We start from the raw sequence: 24391 nt of genomic DNA, 5'->3' as shown, positions 1-24391 counted from the left end.
TGCCATGATGTTCTTGTAAAGGTGAAGTTGTACGTGAACGAAAAAGGTAAAACATGACATAATTTACATAATGTAACTGCAATATCCTATCTAAAAACATCCTTTTGTATGATAATTTGTTATATTTGATACAATTTAAATATTATTTGGGCCTAAAGCCATTAACCTATCTACTTACAGCAAATAAATTTCTTTATTATGCATTTATATTCACTAAGGTATTCAAATATGCAAATGATCTCATTAACTATGCTATAAAAAAAAAAAATATCAAGCAGAAATGGATTCTACGCGGAAAAAGTACTATAGAATCAATTGAGAAATGTTTGGTAGTGACCTAATCAGATCGTTCTGGGTTTTGCCCTGTCTAAAACAAATTATACACCCAATTCTGAAATCACAGAGCAGTTACGATTTTAAACATCAAAAATTGCCATTTGCTTTAGAGAGGTGTATTTGACTAGCCTGCATGTGATCCCAGACGATTATGTGAGCACGTTTGAATTTCCTCGAACAGATCTGTCTGGCTACCTCCCCATTCAAGCCGAATCACTAAAAACCCCAATCACAACTGCTTAACTGGCATAGGGCAAGCTTTCTACAATGGCAGACAGGAGATGGAGGACAGACGTTTTGTACACAGTCAATGGCAGTTAGCATTAGTATGACACGGATGTACATTACCAACAAGTTTGGACACACCTACTTAAAGGTCTTTCATTTCCAGACTATTTTTACATTAGGGGCCTATATAACAAAACAAAACCTCAAAACTATTAAATAATACACATGGAGTTATGTTTTTATATTTTAGGCTCTTCAAACCAGCAAACGTTTGCTGTGATGAAAATGCATAGCCAGGCTAGTGTTTGGCAGTACTGAAGTATAGACCTTACCTTTAAATTATGCTGTTGTCCATTCCGGTGCTGAATCATCCTCATTTTCAAAATGACCTGTACACAAAAGTAATATAAAAAAGAACTAGTTAAGGTGTAGTATTTACCACAAGACTGCAAGTCAAAACAAGCACAGGCAAGATTCTATAGAAACGTATATATTAAATAACCTGTCAAATCAGTACCTGCAGTATTTTCATTTTAAGTCCTTTGGCTACAATGCAGTCATCAGCCATGCTGCCACTGTCCTGAAACAGAAAAGTTAATTGAAAAATGTAAAACTCCAGACACAATTTGGTAGGCTCAACATTGTTCCTTATAAGGAATTTAAAAAAGCTGTCTCTAAATAATTTACAAACCCAATTTACAGTTACACAATTACCAGAAGTGCACTGGACTATTAGGCTACTACTCACATTGATCACAAAAAGAAGAGTAGGTTAATTTATTTATCTATGGATCTGTATCAGAGCTTTTGTCATGGTTTGCATGTGGGGGGGTTCTATGTTTTTGCTATGGTCTACACTAGCCTACTAATTACTATTTTAAGTATTATACTTTTTAGTGTAGGCTATTAGACAGTCAAGTAGAACATCAATTCTCAACTATTCCAAACAAACTGGATCACAGCCATATGCCTACTCAAACTTACTTCTTCCCATGCTACTTTTCTCCCTCTCTCTGCCCCCACCATTAATAGCCTACAGACATGATAGCCTACATCGGGTGCTCTCTGAGCCTCCCACTGGTAAGGAACAAAACAACAGGCCAACAATGTGAGACCAGGTAGGCTAATCAAATTATAGGCCTACTGTATGTCATAAAGCTGATCCTATAGCCTAAATCTGTAAAGAAATCGCTGCTATTTTCTGTTTCCTGTTCAAGGACCAGAGCAGATCAGTGGTCGGGGTAAACACGGCCGCCATATGTCTATGGGGGCAAACACCTGTTTATGGGAAACACTTGCCAGCAATCAGACATCTGACTGATTTCCAATCAGAGACAGGACATGTTTCTCCATTGGCCTCCAGTGATTGTTTCCTCCACCATGATGGCAGCGCTGTGGTTCTGAGCCTAATGCGATATCTAGCTTTCTAATATCTATAACTAGGCCTACTGAATGTTTTATCCCAATTCTGGCACCAAGGGCCTCAAAACAAAAACTGCTGCATCACTGCCTTCCTGTGGCAAATTCTGGAAGAAGCCAGCACTGTCGTGGTTACGTCACGACGGAGTACTCGGGCGCGTCCAAAAATGCGATTACCCAGTGAGCTCCTAGTTCTAGCCATAGACTAGCCCTAACAGCAGTGACTTCCTACTGACATAAATAACAAGCTGCTAGCAGCTGATCGCACAGTCATCCGGTGTTAGCTGAAAATTCCATCCTGGTGCGCCCGTCCTTATAACAGGATTTCGACGCGTTATTGCGATCCCTACATAACAGAAGTTGTATTTTTACGTTAGTGGTAAGTGGAGATACGCTTACTTTTGCATTAACTTACATGATTAAAAAACCTGGTTTTCTATTAACTTCTCTGTTTTCTTTTGCTGTTTTCCATGGCAATGGTATTGGTACTGTTAGCTCGCTAGCTTGCACTTATTTTCAGGCTGTAAGGTGACATTAAGCATCTAAAATCTAACCAAGTTACTTCTTGCTATCGGTTCTTGTGGTGTTTTATAGCATAGAACATGAATGTTAATGTTTAGTGACTATCTCAGTGTGCTAAGGCTACCGAGCTATGTCAAATAGCATTGTTAGCTTGCTATGTATTCCTACAATGTTAGCTTGGATGGCTAGGTAGGCAGCTAACAATGCGATACTGGCAATATGATATCGTTTAAACTGTTAACGTTTTTGTTTCTTACATCTGAAGCCTATAGCTCAGTTATAGCATCTTAACTGCTCTAACGTTACAGAGGTGTCTGACAATCACGTGCTCTCTTTGGAGTAGGCTACGTTCTGTGAGGCTTCTGTAATGAAGCATGAATCAGCATTGACAGTATAATTAACAACAACACTCGACCTGGCAATTAGTAAAGCCTGATTGTAGGAGTTACGTAACAGTCCTGTAGGCAACAGAAAGCAGATAAACTAAACCCCTGGCTCGACGACATCGCAAACTCATTAAAAGATTACCCGACTTGGCTAGTCTGTTACCTTAGTCAGAATGTGCAACAGGATGTTGCAACCTTGTATCATGGTGGTCTCACAGTTTGATACAATGATTGGTTGATACAATTATATACCTTTCTGCGAAAGAATGTCTTATGTAATGCTAACGGTATCGCATATTAGGCAATTTGTGTCATCCAGGGCAAGAGATGTGTCAATCATATATCGTTGTGTGTGTCCGTGCATTGCAGATCAGGGACTATTCATCACCATAGTGCCATGGAATTTCCAGATTTGGGAGCGCATTGCTCAGAGATGTCCTGCAAGCGACTAGGTAAGTCAAATCTTGACTGCAGAGGCCTAGTTTACAGTTAAGCTCAGCGTATTAATCACCTAGGCAAATTTATACCAATCTACTGACTGGATCACCAGTATGTCAAGTGTGACAGCAACTAACTCCAGGTGTTGGAGGGATGCCTTGCCATGACTCTGGCCTTTAGCTCCCTTCATAGATTTTTGACTGGATTCAGGTCTTGACACTGTTTGGGCCACTTTCACATAGTGATATTGTTTTCTTGCTTTGTTTGGCTGTTGTGAGAAACTTTGGGTGTCATGATTGATTACCAGCTGACCAGCTTCTCTGTCTGTGTCGCCTCAGTCACCTGGTCGGACTGCTTCGCACTATTTAATATAAGAAAAAGCAGTCTGTACTTAACCCAACACATCAGTGGGGATAGGCAACCTTGTTAAAGTAAACAACATTGTGTATAGATCATTTTGGATACCTTTTGGTCAAAAGAAAATTTCTCTTTAAATCAATTTGGCATGGGTGCAGACTGTTTACATTTCAGGTCCATGTTGTCACAGAGATGTTAACTCTTTCAACGTTTTTGTACAACCTACCTTGTTTTTTTAAATGTGCTTCCAGTTGCATAGAGGCTGTGCCTAAACATGCCTATTAGTCTTGTTGGTGCAAATCTCTTGGAAATCAAATCACCCGAAAGAACCTAGTGCTCCCAACTCACTGTTTTTGCTCGTCAGTAAGGCTACAGAAACCCTTAGGAGACATGGGCCAAAATTATAGTTTTCCTGCACACTAGAAAGTTTCTAATACTCCACTCGTTTCATCTTTATGACTGAGTTGTGGTGTGCACCAGAAACTATATAGGTAGTTTCACACAGGGAAAGCGCTTGACCTTCACATAAGCGTCAGTGTACCTCAAAATATGTGATTATGATGTGTTGACACAAGATGCATTTTCAGTCCTTTTTTTATCCCCAAATTCACTTTTCATTTTAAAATCATCTTAGACAAATTTTACTGTGGGCAGAAAACTGGAACACGCTTGGACTTACTGTAATATGTTACGCTTCAAACTTAAGTTTAAAATATAACCAAAGTCCTTTTAGGCAAGTCCCTCCACTCGACGGCCATATGGCAACGCTTTTTGGGCACTCGTCGGGCATCCATTTCGGCAGAAATGCGCGTGCGCAAGGCTTCACGACACCAATCTTGCTCCAGCGGCAAGATCACAACACACCATATGATTGGCTCAATGTATTCACATCACACCACATGATTGGCTCAATGTATTCAAATGTCAACGTTTTGCCGAGGAAGGGGTGTGATATGTGTAGTAACTGCCATATTGGCGTTACAAACTAACCCCATGCATTTCTATGGAGGATTTTTTAAGTGCTGTGTCTCCTCATTAGAAAGTCTCTGATATAACTGACCTGGTTAAACTTATTTTTCAGAGGAAATACCAACTTAGTAACAGCCTACCAACAAAATCTCTAGATACAATTTGAACTTCATAATAACTGATGTGGTCCTAAAAATTTCCTTACTGTTTTTGTTCATTCCAACACGTATTCTATAAATCGTGTATACCAGTCTGATTTTGAAGTAAAGAACAATACTAAACACTACAAATATTGTATACAGATACTATCCTTATACTGAAAAACTACATCTGTTTCAGTTGACCGGTTGCCATGAAATATTTTTGTTATCCTTTAACGGCTGTAGATTAAAAAAAAAAAAAAACATAAATAATGATATTTCAAGAATGTTTAATATTGTCGGCCATAATTTGAGTGTGTTATTTTTAATCCCATAGACTTCCTGCCAATGAGATGTGACGCCTGTGAAGAAATCTTTTGCAAAGACCATATCACCTACGCCAATCACAAGTGCACTTCATCCTACAAAAAGGTTTGTACATTAGTCCATGCATTGCACTGTAATTCAGTTGTTATGGACATTGTGGTCACATCAGGAAATGTGCAGTTGGTCACTGAGTTTTGTTCTTCTAGGATGTCCAAGTCCCAGTGTGCCCGTTGTGTAACATCCCTATCCCCATCAAAAGAGGAGAGATGCCAGACATTAAAGTTGGAGAGCACATAGACCGGGACTGCAAGTCAGACCCAGCACAGAGGAAAAGAAAGGTAACACGCACTCAAAAATCCCATCATTACAGTGACCCCTGCTTGCAGCCGAGAGAAGAGAAGCTCCATGCCGTTTTCTTGTTTTTGGTGTTGCCAGATCTTCACAAATAAATGTTCGAAGGGAGGCTGCAAGCAGAAGGAAATGATTCGTGTGACGTGCGACGAGTGTCACTTGAACTACTGTCTGAAGCACAGGCATCCGCTGGACCACGACTGTAAGACAGACGGCAAACCGGCTTCTAAGTCTGGGTGAGAACAGCTAACTCCTATCAGTATGGAAGCCATCACGGAATACGATCTCATTTCAAGCATTTCATTGTCACATGGCATTCAAAGGAGATCTTAACCTAGTTTCTCAATAGAGCAACAGAAACCTTCCTAGCAATATAGAAGTATCATAGAGCATTCTTTCACGTGTGGTACATCAAAATCTAAATTCAGCTTTAAAGACAACTGGTATGAACAGTGGTTTTGCTAGGAACAAAAACCTATTGGAGGGAAAACTGACACAGTAAGAAATGGGCCTCTTCTCATTTGTCTTTTTGTCGATCCTCCTTCCTTCCTTCCTCCCGTCCTAGCCCCTCCTAATTAATGTTGTGAAGAAAACGAGGAAGGGACGATAGGAGGATGGAGGAATGAAGGAGAGACAGATATGAGAAATGAGACTTCCTGCTCATTCACGCATCATTTTCAAGAGACATCAATTCCTGATGATGCGGCGCATCGCCTCTTAAGCTAGAATAAACAAACACGCAAATTGCATAGAATATGAACTTACACCAAAGCCTAAAAATGTCATATGAACATAGACTCTTCCCACTTATTGACCCTGATAATGAGATAATGTTTGATAGTTCTCGAGACCTGAATGAAGACTTATTGTACAATGCGTGAACAAAACAGACATGAACTTTTTTTTTTAAAGTTTGCATGGTAGTTCATGGTAGTTCCAGCATATAAAGGTCTTTTTTTTGGTCTATCTATTTAGTTTATTGACGCAAATAAATCCCTACGAACTTGTTTGAAACCGAAAGTTGACTGACGTGGGAGGGAACTTTTTACCTTGGCAGCTTGGACCAATGATCACACAATTCCGACTGAAAACGCTTCCGCGTAGGATACTCTTGTGTTTCCTCGCGCATCGGCCCTTTCGCCTCTCTCCTCGGCCTTGCCTCCTCTGGTTGCAATTAGATGAATGAGACATCCTCGATGACGTCGGGCTTTGAATGATTTCCGTGGCACGAGCTGGAGGACTGAGGAGAGAGGCCGTATGCAAATAGAGGTTTGAGAAGAGGCCATGGTGTAGTAGTGTTTAGCCCATAAACAAGAGTGTCTAATGTGATAGTAAGTAAAAGAAGAACCTAATAAAATAATAAAAATAAATAATAATAATAAATAATATAAATAATAAATAATAATAAATAAAATAATATTAGCTAATAAAAGCTAATGAAACTAAGCAACTAAGAAACCAAGCAAATTAAACTGTTGAGCGGTAGAAGCCATACTGGGCATTCAGATGATTTCAGGTCACTACTTCATAGTGCACAAGTCTCATGGACTTAAGAAGCATTTACAATGTGGGTGGGGGCCGGGACATTCGCGGGGCTCTGGGGGTCCTCGCGAAAAGGATAGATGTCATTTCCAGTGTTCTGGTGCATTTTAACAGAAGGCCTAATGGAGGGTGATTCGTAATTTAGTTCGGTTACACATCCTGACCTCATACATGCATAAGCGAATCTGTTGGCTGAGACTTTCTTTCCAGAGTGACAAATCATACTGTGTTAGGGTTTAATCTCAAGATATAGCCTACTGTTATCGGTTCAACTGAAATATCTCATTTTGCCCCCAAAGAGTTAGACTACCATCTCTTTCATGGCTAGTTAAACCGTAATAGTTTTTCGTTGTCTATAATACAATATGCATAGGCATACTTCTGTTATCATAACGATGTACAACCAAGCAACAGATTGGGTAGTTTAATTCTCATTCGGCTACTACTTCTACTACTAAGGAGGTGCATGCCGTTCTGAAAAGACTAGATTGGATAGATTAATACATTTTCACACCCATGATGCTGTTCTAGATACAGTCAGTTATGCTCTAGGTTTTCGGTGCATGACGTCAGTGCTTTTAGAGAACCACACAATGGGATTTTCTCAATAAAAGTGTTTGTTTTGGTGTGCAGACACGCCGCTCTGATGAGGGCCCAGCCAACCTCCAGTAGCAGTTCTGGCAGTTCTTCCAGTAGGGGGAGCTCTCGCCCCGTCTCCAATGGCGTGCCAGGGAATTCCAGGACCCATAGCAAGTGAGTGCTTCTGAGCTGTGGATTTGTTGAAAATCCTTTTGTTGTAGCAGTCAGATTTTCCTTAGCATTTTGTTTGTTTTAGAAAACTAACAGAAGGCTCATATTTCATTCCTCTCCAGTGCACAAGCAACATACACTCAAGCCCCTACAGTGGCTGCTTCAGCACAGAATGTCATACCCCCATCAGTGTCTTTCCAAGCAGGACTGGTGAGTGTCTGTCTGCTAACAGACCAATAGAGTTATACTCTGTGAATATAAAGAGAAGGGAACATGACGTTCTGGTTATCCTGAGAAGAGTGTTGCTGGAAAGTTTGCCTCGTCATGGGGGTTGTCCAACTGTTATGTGTTCACTACTCACTAGTCAATTTGGCCTCATCAGCTGTGTCAGTCATGTCATTTAAACACTTTCCTTTGTTAAATAGACTCATTTGTATTCATGTGTAGCTGATGTCTCATTTAATATGGACTCTTTGTTTATTTCTGTTATCTCAGACAGAGGAGCAGGCTCTGCAGAGAGCTCTGGAGATGTCTTTGGCAGAGTCGGCGCAGCCAAGCCCTCCTCAGGCACTCAGGTACTTGAGCTCCCTAGACCACGGTCCTGGTCCCCCAAAATGATAGCAAAATAATCATTTATTTGCAAATATATAACCAAGTATAGAGTTACATACATTTTTGTCAAATTGTACAAGTCTTTACAGGTATGTATGCTGTCGCGGCTATATCAAATCCTGTGTGTGTGTGTGTGTTAGTCCGCAGGAGCAGGAGGATCTGGCCCTGGCTCAGGCCCTCGCTGCCAGCGAGGAGGAGTACCAGCGGCAGCAGCGGAGACAACAGGTAGCCCGCACCCGTACGCTTAGCAGTCAGTAGCATGCTAACAGGAGCCCCGTACTAGGTACAGAGTCCCCAACACATTTGCTCTTGCTTGATCTTACTCTCTACTTGCTTTTCCTCACTTACTTTTTCCCCCTTTGTTGTTTCCCTTTTGCGGGTTTCTTTGCTAGCTAATAGGGATGCACGATATTATCGGTACAACATCGGTATTAGCAGATTGTATGATTGGCACTGGCAGAACATTTCTGCAGATATCCCTGGCAGATCAGTTGGCAAGACCATCATCGGCACAACCTATAAGTTTCTCAGCGGAACCATCAAATAAATATGTTCAAAAAGGATGAGCTCTACATTTTTATTGTAATTGCGTATTTTACTTCTACATCATGTTGCAGTTGATTTCCTTATTTTTCATGAGCATCTACATTTCTGAAAGTATACATTTAGATTAGAATGAGTAAGAGTGAAAGTGTAATGTAAAATGGGTTCATTCTAGTACAGGAGAGACCCTTAAAGGTTTGTATACAGCCAAAATGTAAAAAAGAGTGACCCATGAGATATTGGCATAATCCAATATTGCGCATCCCCTACTACTAACTTTTATTCTTTGTTCTTGGTTTGCTTTGTCAGAACTCCTTGTGCAGTACAACACCGTCATCAAAAATGTCTTTTGCCATAGCTTTGATACACAAAATTGTGAATTTGCATTCTGTACAGTGAAGCACAGGCTCCAATTTTCCAAAGTCTCAAGCACTGTATGGCAAAGCAAATTGCAAATGTATTGTTTGCTTTGTTTTTTTTTTTTTCACGAGATTTCTAACTCTTTTCCATCACTAACTAATGGCACAGAATTTACTTTCCCCTATCAGCTGTATTTTAGATGACCTCTGCCATTCAGTATTAGGACAGGCCTACTTTGTTGTGTAGAACTTGCTATTTTCAGTAATTTGTTAATAATAGATGACTTTTCCCCGTTGTAGTTTGCAACCTGTCAGGTCTTCCCCTCTCCTGAAGCCTTGCAGGAGGCATTTCTTTTTTTTCCATCTGATTCCACTTCAAGCTGTGTGCTGAAAGAGTTTATTTATCTTCGTCCTCATCACAGGGAAGGGATACCAGACCGTCCAACTGCCTCCTTTCCTAACATGAGCACACTGGAGGGAATGATGGACGGACTGAAGGATCGTCCGAGTCTGATATGCCTCGTACGCAGGAGAACCTCCAGTAGTCTGCTAGTGACCAGGCATCACCAGACCACTCCTTGGACCCAGCATCCCAATCTTCCAGATTCAACCAAAACCAACACAGAAGACTTTGCTATTTGCATCACACTTTTTACTGTGTGTGTGTGTGCGCGCAACTGCTGCTCACAGACTTTTGCTGGGATCCTCTGCTTTTATATTATAGTGCTCAAATTGTACATATTTTCTATAATGGTCATGGTAATCAATGCCATAGAAATTCCTTTCTTGAATAAATTATTTTAAAGATGTTTATCTTGGCTCGTGATCTTGTTTTTAATGTGTTTAATAAGGCAGTGTTTCTGTGACCACCTAACCTGGGAGGTAATCTAATGTAATGTAATTGAACAAATGGTGCCTTTGTAGCTGCTGTTTGTTTGCGGCCTCATCTTTGGGAATAAATAGTACATCTTTGCAGAGATGAAAGTAGAAATGCATACAATGGTTCACTCATTCTGATGCTATCTCAAATTCTGTGAATAGACCAGTAGTTTGATATTTTTAAGGGCTTCACCAATAATCTCTTAAGTTTCTCTATCTACATTTACCAATAGCCTTTTTATGAAGTTTTAATTCTTCACATTCTGGCTGTTTGATCTGCTGAAAAATTATTTGGGCACAGTCTTGTTTGATTATGTAAATTAGACATAGCATCCATCTTTATTGGCATTGTTTGTTCGTCAACAATGTATGTATGTCTTCCATATTTGTGCACAATTCATCTTCAAGATTTATGTCATATTGACGCTTGAGAAATTGTTCATGTTCTACGATGAGCAGAGCCATTGTTGTTATCCGCCCACCAGGGGTCATGGTTGCACTGCGTAGCGCTCATGGCATATCTTCTGACGTACTGTGCATCAGAGAACAACACCTCTAGCAAGTTCATGTAGTGTTTGTGAGTTCAGTGCTGACAACGTTGCATTCAGCGGTGGAAAAAACATTTTTTTTCTTCCAGTCATTTTCTATTCTCCTGTATGCTGAAATAAAGGCTGTTCTCTCTCATCCACAGAGCACTTTCCCTCATTTCACAACGGTGACCACATAATATGAAATCAAAGCATTATGTAATTCTGAAATGGAAGTGCGTGAACTCTTAACAACAGATGAGCATTCGTTTAATGGAGAGGTTTTGGTGCTTCAAGCAGGGTCACTTGACTGCTTATTATGCACTGTTAATACTTAATAAGCACATGTAATTCTAAAGCGTTACCAACAGGAAGATTAAATTTCTATGGATTCTTGTGAATATTTTAGTACCCAATATGTTGCATCTACTTATTGTGCTGCAGCTACATTGCAGCCAAAAGTCAGGGTAGCACCAAAAGCGGAGGAGGGGGAGGGGGGCATTTTGGATCAAATTTATTGAGACATAATAAAATGAATCTGAGAATGTAAAGCACTATACAGATTGTACATGAAAAAAGTTGTCATTTTTGGATTCCCAAGAGTCAAAGCTTTGAAATAACATTACACAATATTATGGTGCATCCTAGAACTCTGTTCTAGAATCTTTGGTGCATACAATTCACCCTTCGCTAAGTCCCGCCCTCCTTAGTTACTGTTGCTATGTCTGACAAGCTTTAGCACCCTGCACGTCTATTACATGGGGGAGAACCGGGACTTTTCAATGAAATGTAATTTACAAAGACATCGTACCACACTGAAAGCTAATATTTTGTCACTAGCAACCTACATCTGTCCTCTGTCAAATACAGTTGGAATTTCATCTCTGAACAAAATCGTTCATGAGTTATTTAAGCAAAAGTCGAATGTGCGTTTTGTTTCATTCGACTCTCCTGGCCAGAATGAATGGAACAGGCATGGGGGACGAAAGAAACATAACTCCCACAACTTCAATATTTGACAACATATCATGAATGGTACTTCAAATAGGTGTTATTATGACCGCCGCGCAGCGAAGCGGCGGTCATATAGGTTTATATAGGTTTTTTTTTTCGCATTCCCAAATTTCCGTCAAGGATTCCCGGAACACTGAAAGACCGGGGTACACAAAACTTGGTGGGCATGTAACCCCACATGGATAGCATGGAACCGTCGTTTTTCGTTTTGATCTGTAGCCCGTCCCGTCCCCTCCCCGCTGGACTGGACCCCCCGAAAGGAGGGTAGGGCAGACATAGTTCTCTGTGAATATCTTGAGAACTGTAGGGCCTAGGATGACCAATTTTTTCCGTATGTTTGCCTCCAGGGGTCATGTTAACCCATTTCATGTGCACACATGTGCACAAACAGATACACACATACATTCACAGTAATCATACGTATGACACATACTCACACAGTAGACATATGTACGCATGCATGCACAGGCACATACGCAGGCACACACACAAGCACACACACACACACACATAACATAAACATGTACATGCACACATGCACACAATTCAAGAATTTCTCAGAATTATGCACAGGCAAGATGGAGGTGGGCTTGTATAAAATGAATTTTACATGTGAAATCAATGAACTAATCATGTTTTGGTACTTGTTGTCTAGCAGATACCAGTGAGAATTGAGTGTGGATAATGCAATTTAGTGAGACAGTTAGAATTATAGGCCTTTCAGCGTGATTTATTTTTGTGGAAAAAATGTGCTGGACTGGGCGGCGGTCATATTTTGTACCGCTCTGCGGTACATCTAGTTTTAAATAGATTGCTGATGGGCTATACATCTTGGTGAACGTCTGTTAACAACTTCTTGCCGTTATCGTGAAGCGTGTATCTCGCGGTTATGGAAATTTCATGCAATATGCCATTTTTTACAGTTAGAACAATATGTGTTCCCAATTATATCATGTTGTTTCTATAGTGTAACATGTTATTTCACTGTGTCTTTACGTGGGTTAGGGCACCACACATCCAAATAAGTGCCCTTCATGACCCACAGGCTTTCAGTCTTCACAGGTTAACATGGCAAAACTCGAAAAGCGTGTCAGACCTTGTCAGACCGGTGCAAATTGAGTCCCGCCTGGCCTGTCTGAAAGCATCAGTGGCACTTGCTTTATAAGCCGAGCGGCCAGAGTGGGGTGACAGCTGGAACCCATGGGAGGAAGGCGGGGGAGGCAGGCCGTTGGCTGAATAGCCTTTCCTCTATAAACAAGAGGAGAGGAGGGTCCTGGGGCGCTGCTCGAAAATTTGGGCCCTATGGGGGGGGGGCTCTCTCGGGGCCCTCTGTCAGTGCTGGGCCCTTAGAATCGTCGCCCCTGGGAGGGTCTAGAGCAGGGGTGTCAAACTCGTAGGCCGGATTTGTTGGAATGAGACCTCGTGGTGGGCCATCATTGTTATGGTCATTATCATCATTATCATTTTCTGCATGGGTATCAGAGTGTTATGTAAGGGATAATGTATAGAACGCTGGTCATTACTGGGAAAATAAGTCCCTATTGTGGGCTTAACCGACCCGACGCCGCAGCGGAGGGGTCTTGTTCCACCCTGAAGGGACTTATTTTCACAGTAATGACCGGCGTTCTATACTAAACTATACAAATAGTTCTATACTAAACTATACAAATAGTTTAAACCTCGTAGTGCATTAACTTCTGTGAACAGACCACCGTGGAGTCCATTATCCCGCTTATTCCACTGTTGCCACTTGCGTTATGTTCATTTCCTGTTACAATTTAAACGTTTTAATCGCTAAAACTGTCTTGTTTGTAGAACTAATTTCTTCCGACACATATCAACTAATTTCTCAACTCACAGGACAAACTGCCGTTACTAGTTCTAAATGGATGGTTGCTACGGCCAAAGGCCAGTCGTTAGTTCTATCCAGTGTTGCCAGATGCCAGCAAGGTTTTCCAGCCCAAAACCTCGTCAAAAACCGCGAGAATGCACAAAAAACCGCCCAAATTTGCTTTTGCTTGTTTCTCATTTAAACACATTAAAATCATTAACAAGCTTTAAAATGACCCATTTTTCGACTTAGCCTATCCAATTTCAGAAACAATATTCAATCAAATGAACGCAAAAGTAGGCTACACGGACGTCAGACTATTATTCTATAAGCTTATTTTACGGAAAATAATGCAATAGGCTAAACATAGACTATTAATCTGTCTGTTTAGTGTCAATAGACGCTTGGAACAAAAGCATTCAGTAGGCTAGCCTAACATAAAAACATTGAGTGGATATATGAAGAGTGTCGACTCTTTGCAGATGCAGTGCGTTCATAACTGGTGGGCCAACTGTAGGCTACACAAAAAATATTTTCATAGGCCTACCCCAAATGTAGGCTAAAGGCTTGAGTTAAACTTGAGTCTGACACCTGTGATTTAGAACAATTAATTAATAGCCTACCTAGGCGTTATATATTCCCTGAGACAGGCAGTTAGGCCTAGAGTTTTCATGAAAATCGCGCTGAATAGGCTATTTAGGACAGTGTCAGTGCGCTCTTTGCAGAAGCAGTGCGGCCCATGCATGGCAACTACACGCAAAAAAATATATTTTCATACGCCAGATATAGGCTAAAGGCAAACTTGAGTTTGACACCTGTAATTTAGAACAATTAGTAGGCCTACCTGACAGGCAGTTAATCCTAGTTTTCATGAAAGTCGCGTTGAACGAACAGGGGTGTCAGTGCGCTCTTTGCAGAAGCAGAACGTTCATGCATGGGCCATCTCTACACAAAAAACATAGGCCTATGGCCCTAGGCCCTTCGTGAAAATCGCTTTGAGCAATTGTTATTAGGCCTAAAAATAATTAAAAAGTTCTAGTAGACCTAGGCTTTGTCAAACTTCCTCAACAACTGTCGGGCTGGACGGAACGTGGGCCGTAGTCCTATGTCAAGCCATTCAAGCAAGACCTGCACACATCCATCAACCCTGAAAGAAGGGTAAGTCCATCCTGTCTCAGAGGTAATCTTTCAGCAGTGTGCACATTCATGAAGAGATTGACTGTAATGACAAAATGCTCTTTGCCCACTTTGGCATATTGACATTGTCAGTCAGCTAGCTAAGTTTGAAAACCCCGCGAGCTGTGTGTTTGAATGGCGGTCTGCGCCAGAGTAGGGGAGAACCGGACTGAAACACTTTTTAATTAAACGTAATTTACAAAGACATCGTAAAACACTGAAAACTAATATTTTGTCACAAGCAAACTACATCGGTCCTCTGTCAAATACAGTTGCATTTTCAGCTCTGAACAAAACCATTCAGGATTTATTTAAGGAGAAATCGAACATGCGTTTTGTTTCATTCGTCCCTCCAGACCGGGATAAATGAAACGACATGGGGGACGAAAGAAACATACAGCTTAAACTTCCCACAACTTCAATATTTGACAACATCATGAATGGTACTTGAAATATGTGTTAATTTGGATAAATTACTGCTGGGCTTTACTGTCTGCTGTGAATATCTAACAACTAATTGCGGTCATTGTGAAGCGCATATCTCGCGGTTATGGAAATACCATGCACTATGCCATTTATATGGCTAGAATGCATGTTTCGATACATAAGGTGACGTGAGCTGAGAGTGTCTGTTGTGAGTTTAGGGGGGCACGTCAGCCAGAGGGTGTGTGAGTGAGTGAGTGAGAGACTGCTGCCTGCTGACCAGAGACGGTCGCTGGAAGAAGGGTCTGAAGTGCCTTTGTTTCGGCTACAAAAACCCGCCGAACTGATCCGAAACCAGCCCAATTTTTATACACCCGCCCAAACCCATTTTTGCCCGCAAAATAGATTGCAAAACCGCCCAATTGGGCGGGAAACCGCCCAATCTGGCAACCCTGGTTCTATCTCTCCCGTTGTCAAGCGGGGCGTATCCCAAGATTCTGATGAACTTTAGCTTTGAAACATCGCTATTTTACTTAGCCTGCTGTCATCCATCTAGCAAAAAGCCACCTCCGTCATATGCTACAATGTTGCAATGTTCTGAACGTCTGCATTTTACAGCTCAGATGCAACGTGACAGTTCATTTAAACTTCACAACGAGTTTGGCGAATTAATATACAAGTGTGATACGGCCAAAAAATGGATCTACTTCATAGGTGTGCAGATAACATACGGTTAATGGTCGTTCTAAATTACGTAGGACAATGGGAAATTCAACCAAGCAGTGGAATAAGTACAAATAATGTAGCCTACTGCTGTCATATACTGCTCTTTCTCTCTTGAAATGCCCTACTTCCATGTTAGTTTTTCTGCTTCTTCCTTCCTGAGGATGGTTTGTAGTGCTAGGTTATCAATTTATCATATCATAGAGATATTGCTTATTACACATTGTTGAAGACAACTGGATGTGATCTTTTTTTCTAATTTTTCCTTCCTACCTAAAACATCTGGGGGGCCGTAGGCTATGAAACCTGATGGCGGGCCTGATCTGGCTCCTGGGCGTTATGTTTGACACCCCTGGTCTAAAGACCCAAGGGACTTCAGCCTGTGACCTGCAGCCCACTGGTGGTTTGTGAAGGCATTGCAGGTGGTCCCTGCCCATGCATTCAATGATGTTGTTCACGGTGGGAATCTATTTGTTTTTCAGCAGTATAGGCTAGAGCAGGGGTCTCAAACTCCGGCCCGCGACCTATGTCAAAATACTAATGTAATCCGGCCCTTGAGGGTATTTTTAATTGCGACAAACAACAATACTAATTAAAATAGACGATAGATCCCAGTACGATGACAAATCTCATTTGTACTCTTCTCTATTACACTATTTACACTATTTGCTAGACATCCAGAGCTTGATTCAAACCCAAAATCGCTGCGCAAAGCTTTCAGGAAATACTTACATGCTAGAAACACGAAGACGTGCATTTGTTCGTAATGACGCGGAAGCGATGCAGGCCATAGTTTTGCACAAATTGAAGCAGAAATAGGCCTACACCAAATGCTGAAAAACGTTCACGTGTGATGAAGTCTTGGGTAGGCTATGTTATTCACCTATTCTGATTCTGAAGGAGAATGTCTGCCTTTTGGAGATTATGTTCGACCTTCTATTGACAGTGATAAGTCACGGACGGTGCGTCTGTGAATGGAGGTGCGTCTTTGCGTGTATACGACGGTGTTTACTAAGCACACCATGCTTATTTTATTTATAATAAAATATTATATAATTATATTATATTATTTATTTCGACCCTCTGTCCAACATAGCTTGGAGGTTTCAGTGGTAATCGTGATGATAGTGTCCGAAATGGATGTTGTACAGACAGCAGGGGTAGTTATTTGGTGTGAAACACACACATAGGGCTCTGAAGAACTACAAAGTCACCCGCGATAGGAACTGATTTGACCAGGATACTTTAATGTATAGGCTAGTAATAGTTTACTATTGTTGGTATACATCTTAGGCCTACTGTTTTCCTGTTAATTTGTTATGTGGGTAATATGACAACAAAGAAAGTAAACAAGCCATGAAAATGTTCAAGCCATGAAAATTTTGATATAAAAATCCAATGGTGTTGCTTTCTTAACCCTGACGCCTAGTTTGCCAGGTTTAAAAACGTTAGGAAAAGAAAATATTTTTATTTGGTGTGAAACACACACATAGGCCTACATGTTTTTATGTTTGTTTTTATAATTTATATTAATATTTATTTTATCATTATTTTATTTATAAGCTAAGGTTGCTAGCACAGGTGTCTAAAAATAGATAAAAAGACTTGCACTTTCTGTTTGTAGTCTTGTGTTTCAAAATACAGTATTTGAAAAAAAAACATGGCATTTTAGGAAATGAAATAGCCATTCTTTTTTTTTTGTATTATTCTTTAACACTGACGTGGCCCTCCAATCAGATGACATTGGCAGAAGTGGCCCTCAGCTCATTTGAGTTTGAGACCCCTGGGCTAGAGGCTGCTCTCTTCTTCAGCAGGGTGGTCTCTGGGTCTCAGTCTTGTTGCTTGTTTTTCTTCTGTCTTCTGGACAAAAGAGACAGCCAGTCTGTGAGTGCTGAGTGACAGCAGCCTATTTATTGTGTAGAACCTGAACTACTTGCTTGCTTGCTAAATGGATATCTTTTTTTAAAACGTACACTTCTCGGGCCCGTGCCAGATTACATTTGACACAGAACAATGCTGTTAAAAACTGCTAATTTGAATCTAATTACACATTTCTGATTTTTGAGGTACACTTAGTTTTCCACTTTCGTTCAATTAGACACAGTCTGTGCTAAAAGCAGTCAGTTGTTTTCATGTAATTTATCCTGTTGGGTTTCCAAGCGATGAACAGTTAGAGACCGTGTCGAGCATCATCAAGACTAGATGACATCAGGGATTGTTTGTTCTACCAGCCTGCAAATTTCCTCACCTTTCACTGTCCACGCTGGCCCTCTGGCAGAAGTGTGGTCAGATCTGCATTATTCAGTGGAAAGCATGGTTTGTTTGTGTTTACTCTTAGCCGCATGAAGAAAAATACATCCCTCCATTTCCTACCATTTGACAAATGAGGTGGCCAGGTGTCTCACCCTGACGGTCAGGTCCATTGTTATTCCATGCGGCCACAGAGCTCTTTATCTGAACTCCATGTGTGGGCCGTGGGTGTCTGGCGGATTCAGTGGAAGCGCTGTCGATATCCATTTCGGCTCTTAGTCGAAGGAAGAGCAATGGAACAGTCTGGAAAAGAATGCTTTCACATTCTGCATATTCCTTCAGCTGACAGCTTTCACACGGATTTTTATCATCGTGCCATTGTCTTCGTCAACATCAAGTCTCTGAATGAACAGCTGGAGACAGTTTGAACAGTTTGATTGACACTAACCCGGTCATAGGATATAATTGGTTTTCTTTTCAATGAACACCGAACAAAGGAAAGTCAAATTTAACAGGATAGAGACATTGATCTCTGAATAGGTATTGATTGTTGAAGAGAGTGAAAGTGCAGTATGTGCGTACTTTCCCCAAAAGAATGACGGATAAATGAGCCTCATGCTGACTAGTCATGCAGTGCTCAATAAAGTGGTGGCATAATGATAGATGACCAGTAAAACATCAGTTAGCCACACTCTGAAGAACCATGAAAGATTGGTGGCTTTTTAATGTCCAATGCCAGAGGTGTGCTGGTAAAAGTATGAGAAGTATGATGTAAAAGTAAAAGTATATATTAAGGCAATCAGTTTTAGTCTCAGGGCAATAAATTCAATTATGCGGACTGTGACTGCTATTACCCTAAATAATGTAAAACATTTCATTTCTGAATGCCCGTGTCCCACTGATCCGTAATAAGAAATGACTTATGATGTATTAGCGCTCGGTCTCCATTCTGTCCACCACTGCTTTCAGATTCATTTCGTGTGAGCTCTGCAACAGCACCAGTAACAGGGGAAACATGTATCCTGAAAAATACTTGCCGACGAGCAGACTTGCTAACCTATTCGACTACAACATGGAACAATACAGCTTGGGGGGCCACAGTGGGGGAGGGGAGGGGATTGATGTCTGTGACAGAGGATATTAAGACTGGATATTCCATTTGCTGGTGAGCTAAGGTCACTACAGGGGTCTTCTGTCAGGCAGGTTTTCTTTTGTATTCACTCAGCGTCCGTAAAGGGGTATTGGTCAAACTGCAGGGCTATAGATCTTGTAGGCAATTAGGCTGCTCCGGCTCCACTGGCTGAGCCCGAGTGCGGAGGAGAGGTGAAAAAGTGAAATCATTAAAAGAGCCAGCCAGGCTTCCGCCTCCTAAAAGAAGCCATCGCCACCACTGCCCTCGCCACCGCTACTACAGAGGGGCCACAGAGGAGCTGCCTGCTGGCTGCAATAAAGGAGGAGTGGAGGAGAGAACCTGTCAGGGACAGCAAGAATGCCTAGTGTCTGTGTGTGTGTCTGTGTCTGTGTCTGTGTGTGTCTGAGTCTGTGTCTGTGTGAGTGTGGGCACATATATGGTTATGGTTATGGGATTTGGGATTTGGCAGGCGCCTTTGCCCAAAGCGACACACAAATACAAAAACAACATAATATTTAAAATTTAACAGGGAACAGATTAGAATGTTGGTCAAACTATAATAAGGAGAATAGCAATAATAAACAACAATGTCAATTCAATCAATACCCTGATAAAATAAGCAATGAAAATGAGGGAAAAAGCAATAATAAACAATAATGTCCATTCAATCAATAATATAAAAACAATGACAAGGTAATACTACATTAAGGAGAATATCAATAATAAACAATAATGTCAAATTAATCAACAGCCTAATGGAAATAAAACAATATTATACAAACCATAACGCATAAGAAGCACTTAAAGAACTGTATACTGTATATATAAGTGCAACGTGGAGAAGACTGGCAGCATAGATTAATGATTATAAGGAGGCAGGGACAGAGTGTTGGCTGATTGTATGTGTGCCCTAAGTGCAGCCATTATTAATTTAGCTTCCTCGGCAAGAACGCCCACCGATGCCGTGTTGTTTGTGTCATCCTCCTGCAGCATAACACTAGCTGAGAAGAGAGCCTGCTTTTTAACTCCAGACAACGAGGGAGTCAGCTTACTGCTATGGAAGGCTGCTCCCTGCTCTCAGATCTCAGATCAGGACAGATTTAGGTGCAAGGTTGCTGGATATTTTGACTGGATATTGGGAAAAATACACAAATATGCCAAAATCATGGTCTAAGAAATGCTTGGATTGAAATCTACTCATTTCACAAAGTACGAGTGTTGTTTTTATTGAATGTTGATTTGTATTTTATGACCCTACATACTCACTGTTACCATTACCTGACCCCAGCAATGAACATGCTATATGTGGTACATAAGAAAAGAATTGGCTGAATTAATCATGCCTGTGCGCACAACTGCAAGGAAACTGCATTTGCAGCACCATGGTCGTCATAAACCACAGCCGGCACGACCGCCAACGGCGCAGACAAAGTCTACCATGCAATAGACACAGCTGGTTTACCCAAAAAGATCAATATTAGGATCAGATATTTCAGATATATTTGCTATCAGATACAGTAATTGCTGTGAGTGTAGGTGTTGCAGTTGTCGCCGCAAGACTGCTCACAAGGAAGCCTGATAGCAAAAGCTTTCAGCACCTGCAGTGTAGGAGTGACCAAGCCTGATAGGATTTAGTGTTTGTGTGTGTGTGTGTTTGTGTGTGTGAGAGAGAGAGAGAGAGAGAGAGAGAGAGAGAGAGAAAGAGAGGAATTTTCATTGGTAGAAATTGCATGTCAAGTAATGTAATGAGGCCATGGCCATGCAGTGAATAGCCTGCCAAGCCACTGGATCCACATCTGTGTTTGGTCAGATAAGGAGACAGGACACACGGGCTAAAACATCCCTTTTGGTCACTTTTCTCAATAATGTTTCCTGGGAATCAAGACTCTCATCAGATTAACAAAGGTGCCATGGAGAGGGCCTTAATGAACTCTATTTTCAGCGACTGAGTTCCCACCACAAATAAGCGCTACCTCCGGCACAGACACGGCCCTAGTCGAAGTCCATCTTGTGTGGCCATGTCAGATCAGAGTCCATGCTACGTGAGTCTCCACTTTAGACCATCACTGATCATTGATTGGTCCAAAAGTCAAAAGGAGGAGCTTTTAGGTTTCATCGGGCCTTGTTCAAACCAAACACAAACCATATAATTAATATATTACAGTGATCTTTCATGCAGTAGGAATTTGCATATTCTTTAGAGGCCGTTTCCCAGACAAGCATTGCGCGATGGACACATCACAGTCCATTACAAATGACGTACTTCTGTTTTAAACATTGAAGGAGTCAACACATGAACAAGTCAAGCTTTAAGGAGTTTCTGAAAACTAGCCATGTAGAAAACTCAGGCAAAATGTCAAACAGCCCATGAGTCTATAGCAGGCATGGTGATTTAGTGGAGGCTAGTTGGAACAACAGGTGTGTATCTCTCTCTCACATGAAAATGAGTATCAAAAAAAGAATTTAAAAAGTGTTGAATTGTTGCAGTGTTTCTTTTAAGCTTTGTTTTCACGACTTGATGAGAACCACTGGGTTGCAAAGGCAGGTACTGTATGTCTGTGCATCATCAGTATAGCTATGGTGCTGCTGACCACTGAAGCTCAGTCAATATTGATCTTAGTCACAGATTCATCAGGACAATTTTCACATCAGTGAAAATGAAATCAAATGAAACATCAGTGACAAATCCCACAGGGTCCTTTTCAGGTGCTAGCAGAGAGGTTTAGTATGTGATGTTCCTGCTCAGTCCCAAATATGAGTCCTCTGATAGTAGGTTAGTAATGCTAATGCATGCCTCATGATCAAAGCTTAACTTTCTCTCACTGGTAGAGCTTACTGCTCCTCTTCTATATAACAAGTAGGCTAATCCTATTCTTTTGATTTGATTGCCTCATTTGTAAAATCACACGTTAGCTTTAATTTGTAATTAAGACCACAATATTTGGACTTCATAGAGTTCATTTCAGTTAAGCATAGTTCCAATTAATGAAAACTTTCAGTCTACAATTGAGCGTTTTTCTTTATTCTCATAACAGTTCAAAGACATGGCAGTTAATTAGATAATGGATATGTTCAGCTGGAACCTGGAGCACTGCTGAGGACATTATGGTGGACTAATGGGGCTATAAGAATTAAGTGACACATTAGGTTGCATTTTAAGAGCCGCGAGAGCTCGGAATTGTTCACAGCAATCTGTGTCAAGTATGTGCTGGGAAGGAGGTCCATATTATTGTTCACAGGCCTAGCCTATATTAGCATTTTATATTCCACTGGCTCATTGTTTTTATAAATAATGCATGAACTTAGTGTCAGGTAGTTGATGAAGTCCACATTTTATGAATGATGATCATAATACTTCTTAGAATCAGAAAGATTTAGCTGTTCTTATAAAAAAAATAAGAGATAGTGGCCTGCCCATGCATCTATGGTTCCATTTTCTCGGGTCAAGGCACAGTTGTGTTTCTGCGTAAATCCTATGAACATGTAGACCTGCCCAGAAAAATCCCCTCTCCCAATTTTGCCACTACAGCTGTCTTGCTTTCTCAAATAAAAGATCATACTGTCAGGAAGCTGAATGTGATCAATGATTTGAAGGACAGCTATTCTGTGTGTAGAAGAATAATCAGCTTTGCGCCACAGGTTGGGTGTTTCTTCCCATCGCAGTACCCAAGGAAAAAGACTTTCTAAGTGACACTCAGTCAACAACACTCGATGATCATCATCGATATTTTATTTAGACAATGAAACCCATTCGACATGTATAATTCCTCAGTGCACAGCATCAGCACACCATGAGCTGAGAGCTGAGATGGAGCACCTTGCCCTGAAGGTCATGACTTCATTTTCAATTCAATGCTATCTTTGTCATTCATTGGGCGAATTGGCCCTATTTCATTTCACGGTCATATTATCACAGTGAGTCGTCAGCAGTAGGGTTCTCTGAAATGTTTTCAATGCTTTATGTGCTTTTGACTTTGCAGTTCTTTGTCCACTGTTGCCAAGCAGAGCAAATGAGACTTCCAAAGTCATGCCTGTCACAAGAAGACATAGGGCAGTAAGGGCAGGTGAGTTCCCAGCAGCATTAACATCTCATTAGTCAGTCCCTTCTGCCAGTCTGTGCTGACAGTGCCCTTCCTGCTACTTGCAGCCCTGGCTAATGAAGGCCAGAAGAATGAAAATATATTTGGTGCTTAGTTCACATGAGCTTTGAAATGAAAACATTAATTTCATCATGCCATTGTGCCATCCTGTAGGCTATTTAACTATAGCCGTCATTTTTTTGTTTAATGAGTGTTTCACAGAAACTCTAGTGTGCACTCAGCATATTCAGATCTCTTCACTCACTGTACCACTGGGTGAAAAGGCTCTGAATCAGGGGATATACTGACCGGATATTTTTTATGACATGCAGCATATCAGGAGCATCTTTGATCATATCCTGAGTTTTTAAGAATCAGTGAAAATATTGATTTATTTTGACTCCTGATATGCCAATGAGATATCAGGGGTATGCATACCCAAATCACAAGTCACACACACCATTTCTGGATATCTTTGGGTAGGTCTCCACCCTTGGATAGGCTTAGGCTATCATGTTAGATAGCCTAGGCCCAAGATCTGCCTAATTAAGTCACGCATGCCCTACGCCCAAAACGTACCATAAAACATCACTGATAGGCTATTTGCTGTTTGATTTCTATCTAATTTCGGACATTCAAAAAATAGACTATTTACAGTATAAAGACTACCTTTTTCAGGTCAAGGCTAGCCTACTTACCTAATTATTTTGGTTATGGTTCAATTTCAATGATATCTTTGAGATTTTATAGTTGCTATAGTCTGTAGGTCTAGCCTACTTTTTATGTATAATATGCATGAGATCTGTTGAAGGAATAAAGTCCACATTTTAAATTATCTGCTTTCCCCTTGTCCCCAATGCTGTCTGCCAAAACGAATTCGGTTCAGCTGGAGTTGCCACATAACAACAATACAAAGTTAAATTTAACAGTAGCCTAAACAATTTGAAGTAGGCCTACATTAAGAAGAATAGCAATAATAAACAACAATTCAATCAATAGCCTATAATGAAAATAAATACATACTATATGCTACAAACCATAACACATAAGAAAGGCTTATTAAACTTGTTAAAGTTGA

General features: G+C 40.9%; 1 protein-coding gene across 3 annotated transcripts; it reads left to right on the top strand.

The window, feature by feature from the left end:
- Positions 1-1961: 1961 nt before the first annotated feature.
- zfand2a (zinc finger, AN1-type domain 2A) lies at positions 1962-10842 on the top strand. 3 transcript variants are annotated; one of them, XM_048246887.1, is made up of 10 exons: positions 1969-2362; positions 3261-3343; positions 5133-5227; positions 5329-5460; positions 5558-5709; positions 7649-7768; positions 7888-7975; positions 8261-8340; positions 8518-8660; positions 9702-10842. In XM_048246887.1, exons 2-9 carry the CDS (start codon positions 3289-3291, stop codon positions 8633-8635), a joined length of 840 nt encoding a protein of 279 aa, XP_048102844.1. In that variant the 5' UTR covers positions 1969-2362; positions 3261-3288; the 3' UTR covers positions 8636-8660; positions 9702-10842. The 3 variants fall into 3 exon arrangements, with proteins under 3 accessions (XP_048102845.1, XP_048102844.1, XP_048102843.1); XM_048246886.1 differs by having other exon boundaries at positions 1971-2362; positions 8518-8602; XM_048246888.1 differs by lacking the exons at positions 7649-7768; positions 7888-7975; positions 8261-8340; positions 8518-8660; positions 9702-10842 and having other exon boundaries at positions 1962-2362; positions 5558-5713.
- Positions 10843-24391: the final 13549 nt, after the last annotated feature.

This window comes from Alosa alosa, chromosome 6 (genome assembly GCF_017589495.1).
Source record: "Alosa alosa isolate M-15738 ecotype Scorff River chromosome 6, AALO_Geno_1.1, whole genome shotgun sequence".
Classification (NCBI taxonomy): domain Eukaryota; kingdom Metazoa; phylum Chordata; class Actinopteri; order Clupeiformes; family Clupeidae; genus Alosa; species Alosa alosa.
This window is presented reverse-complemented; position numbering and strand designations above follow the sequence as displayed.

What these genes read in the sequence shown, in the direction of transcription:
- zfand2a (XM_048246886.1), top strand. Translation starts at nt 3,289, where the DNA reads ATGGAATTTCCAGATTTGGGAGCGCATTGCTCAGAGATGTCCTGCAAG. An exon ending in AATTCCAGGACCCATAGCAA is followed by an intron (nt 7,769 to 7,887) that starts GTGAGTGCTTCT and finishes ATTCCTCTCCAG; the next exon opens with TGCACAAGCAACATACACTC. An exon ending in GGCAGCAGCGGAGACAACAG is followed by an intron (nt 8,603 to 9,701) that starts GTAGCCCGCACC and finishes TCCTCATCACAG; the next exon opens with GGAAGGGATACCAGACCGTC.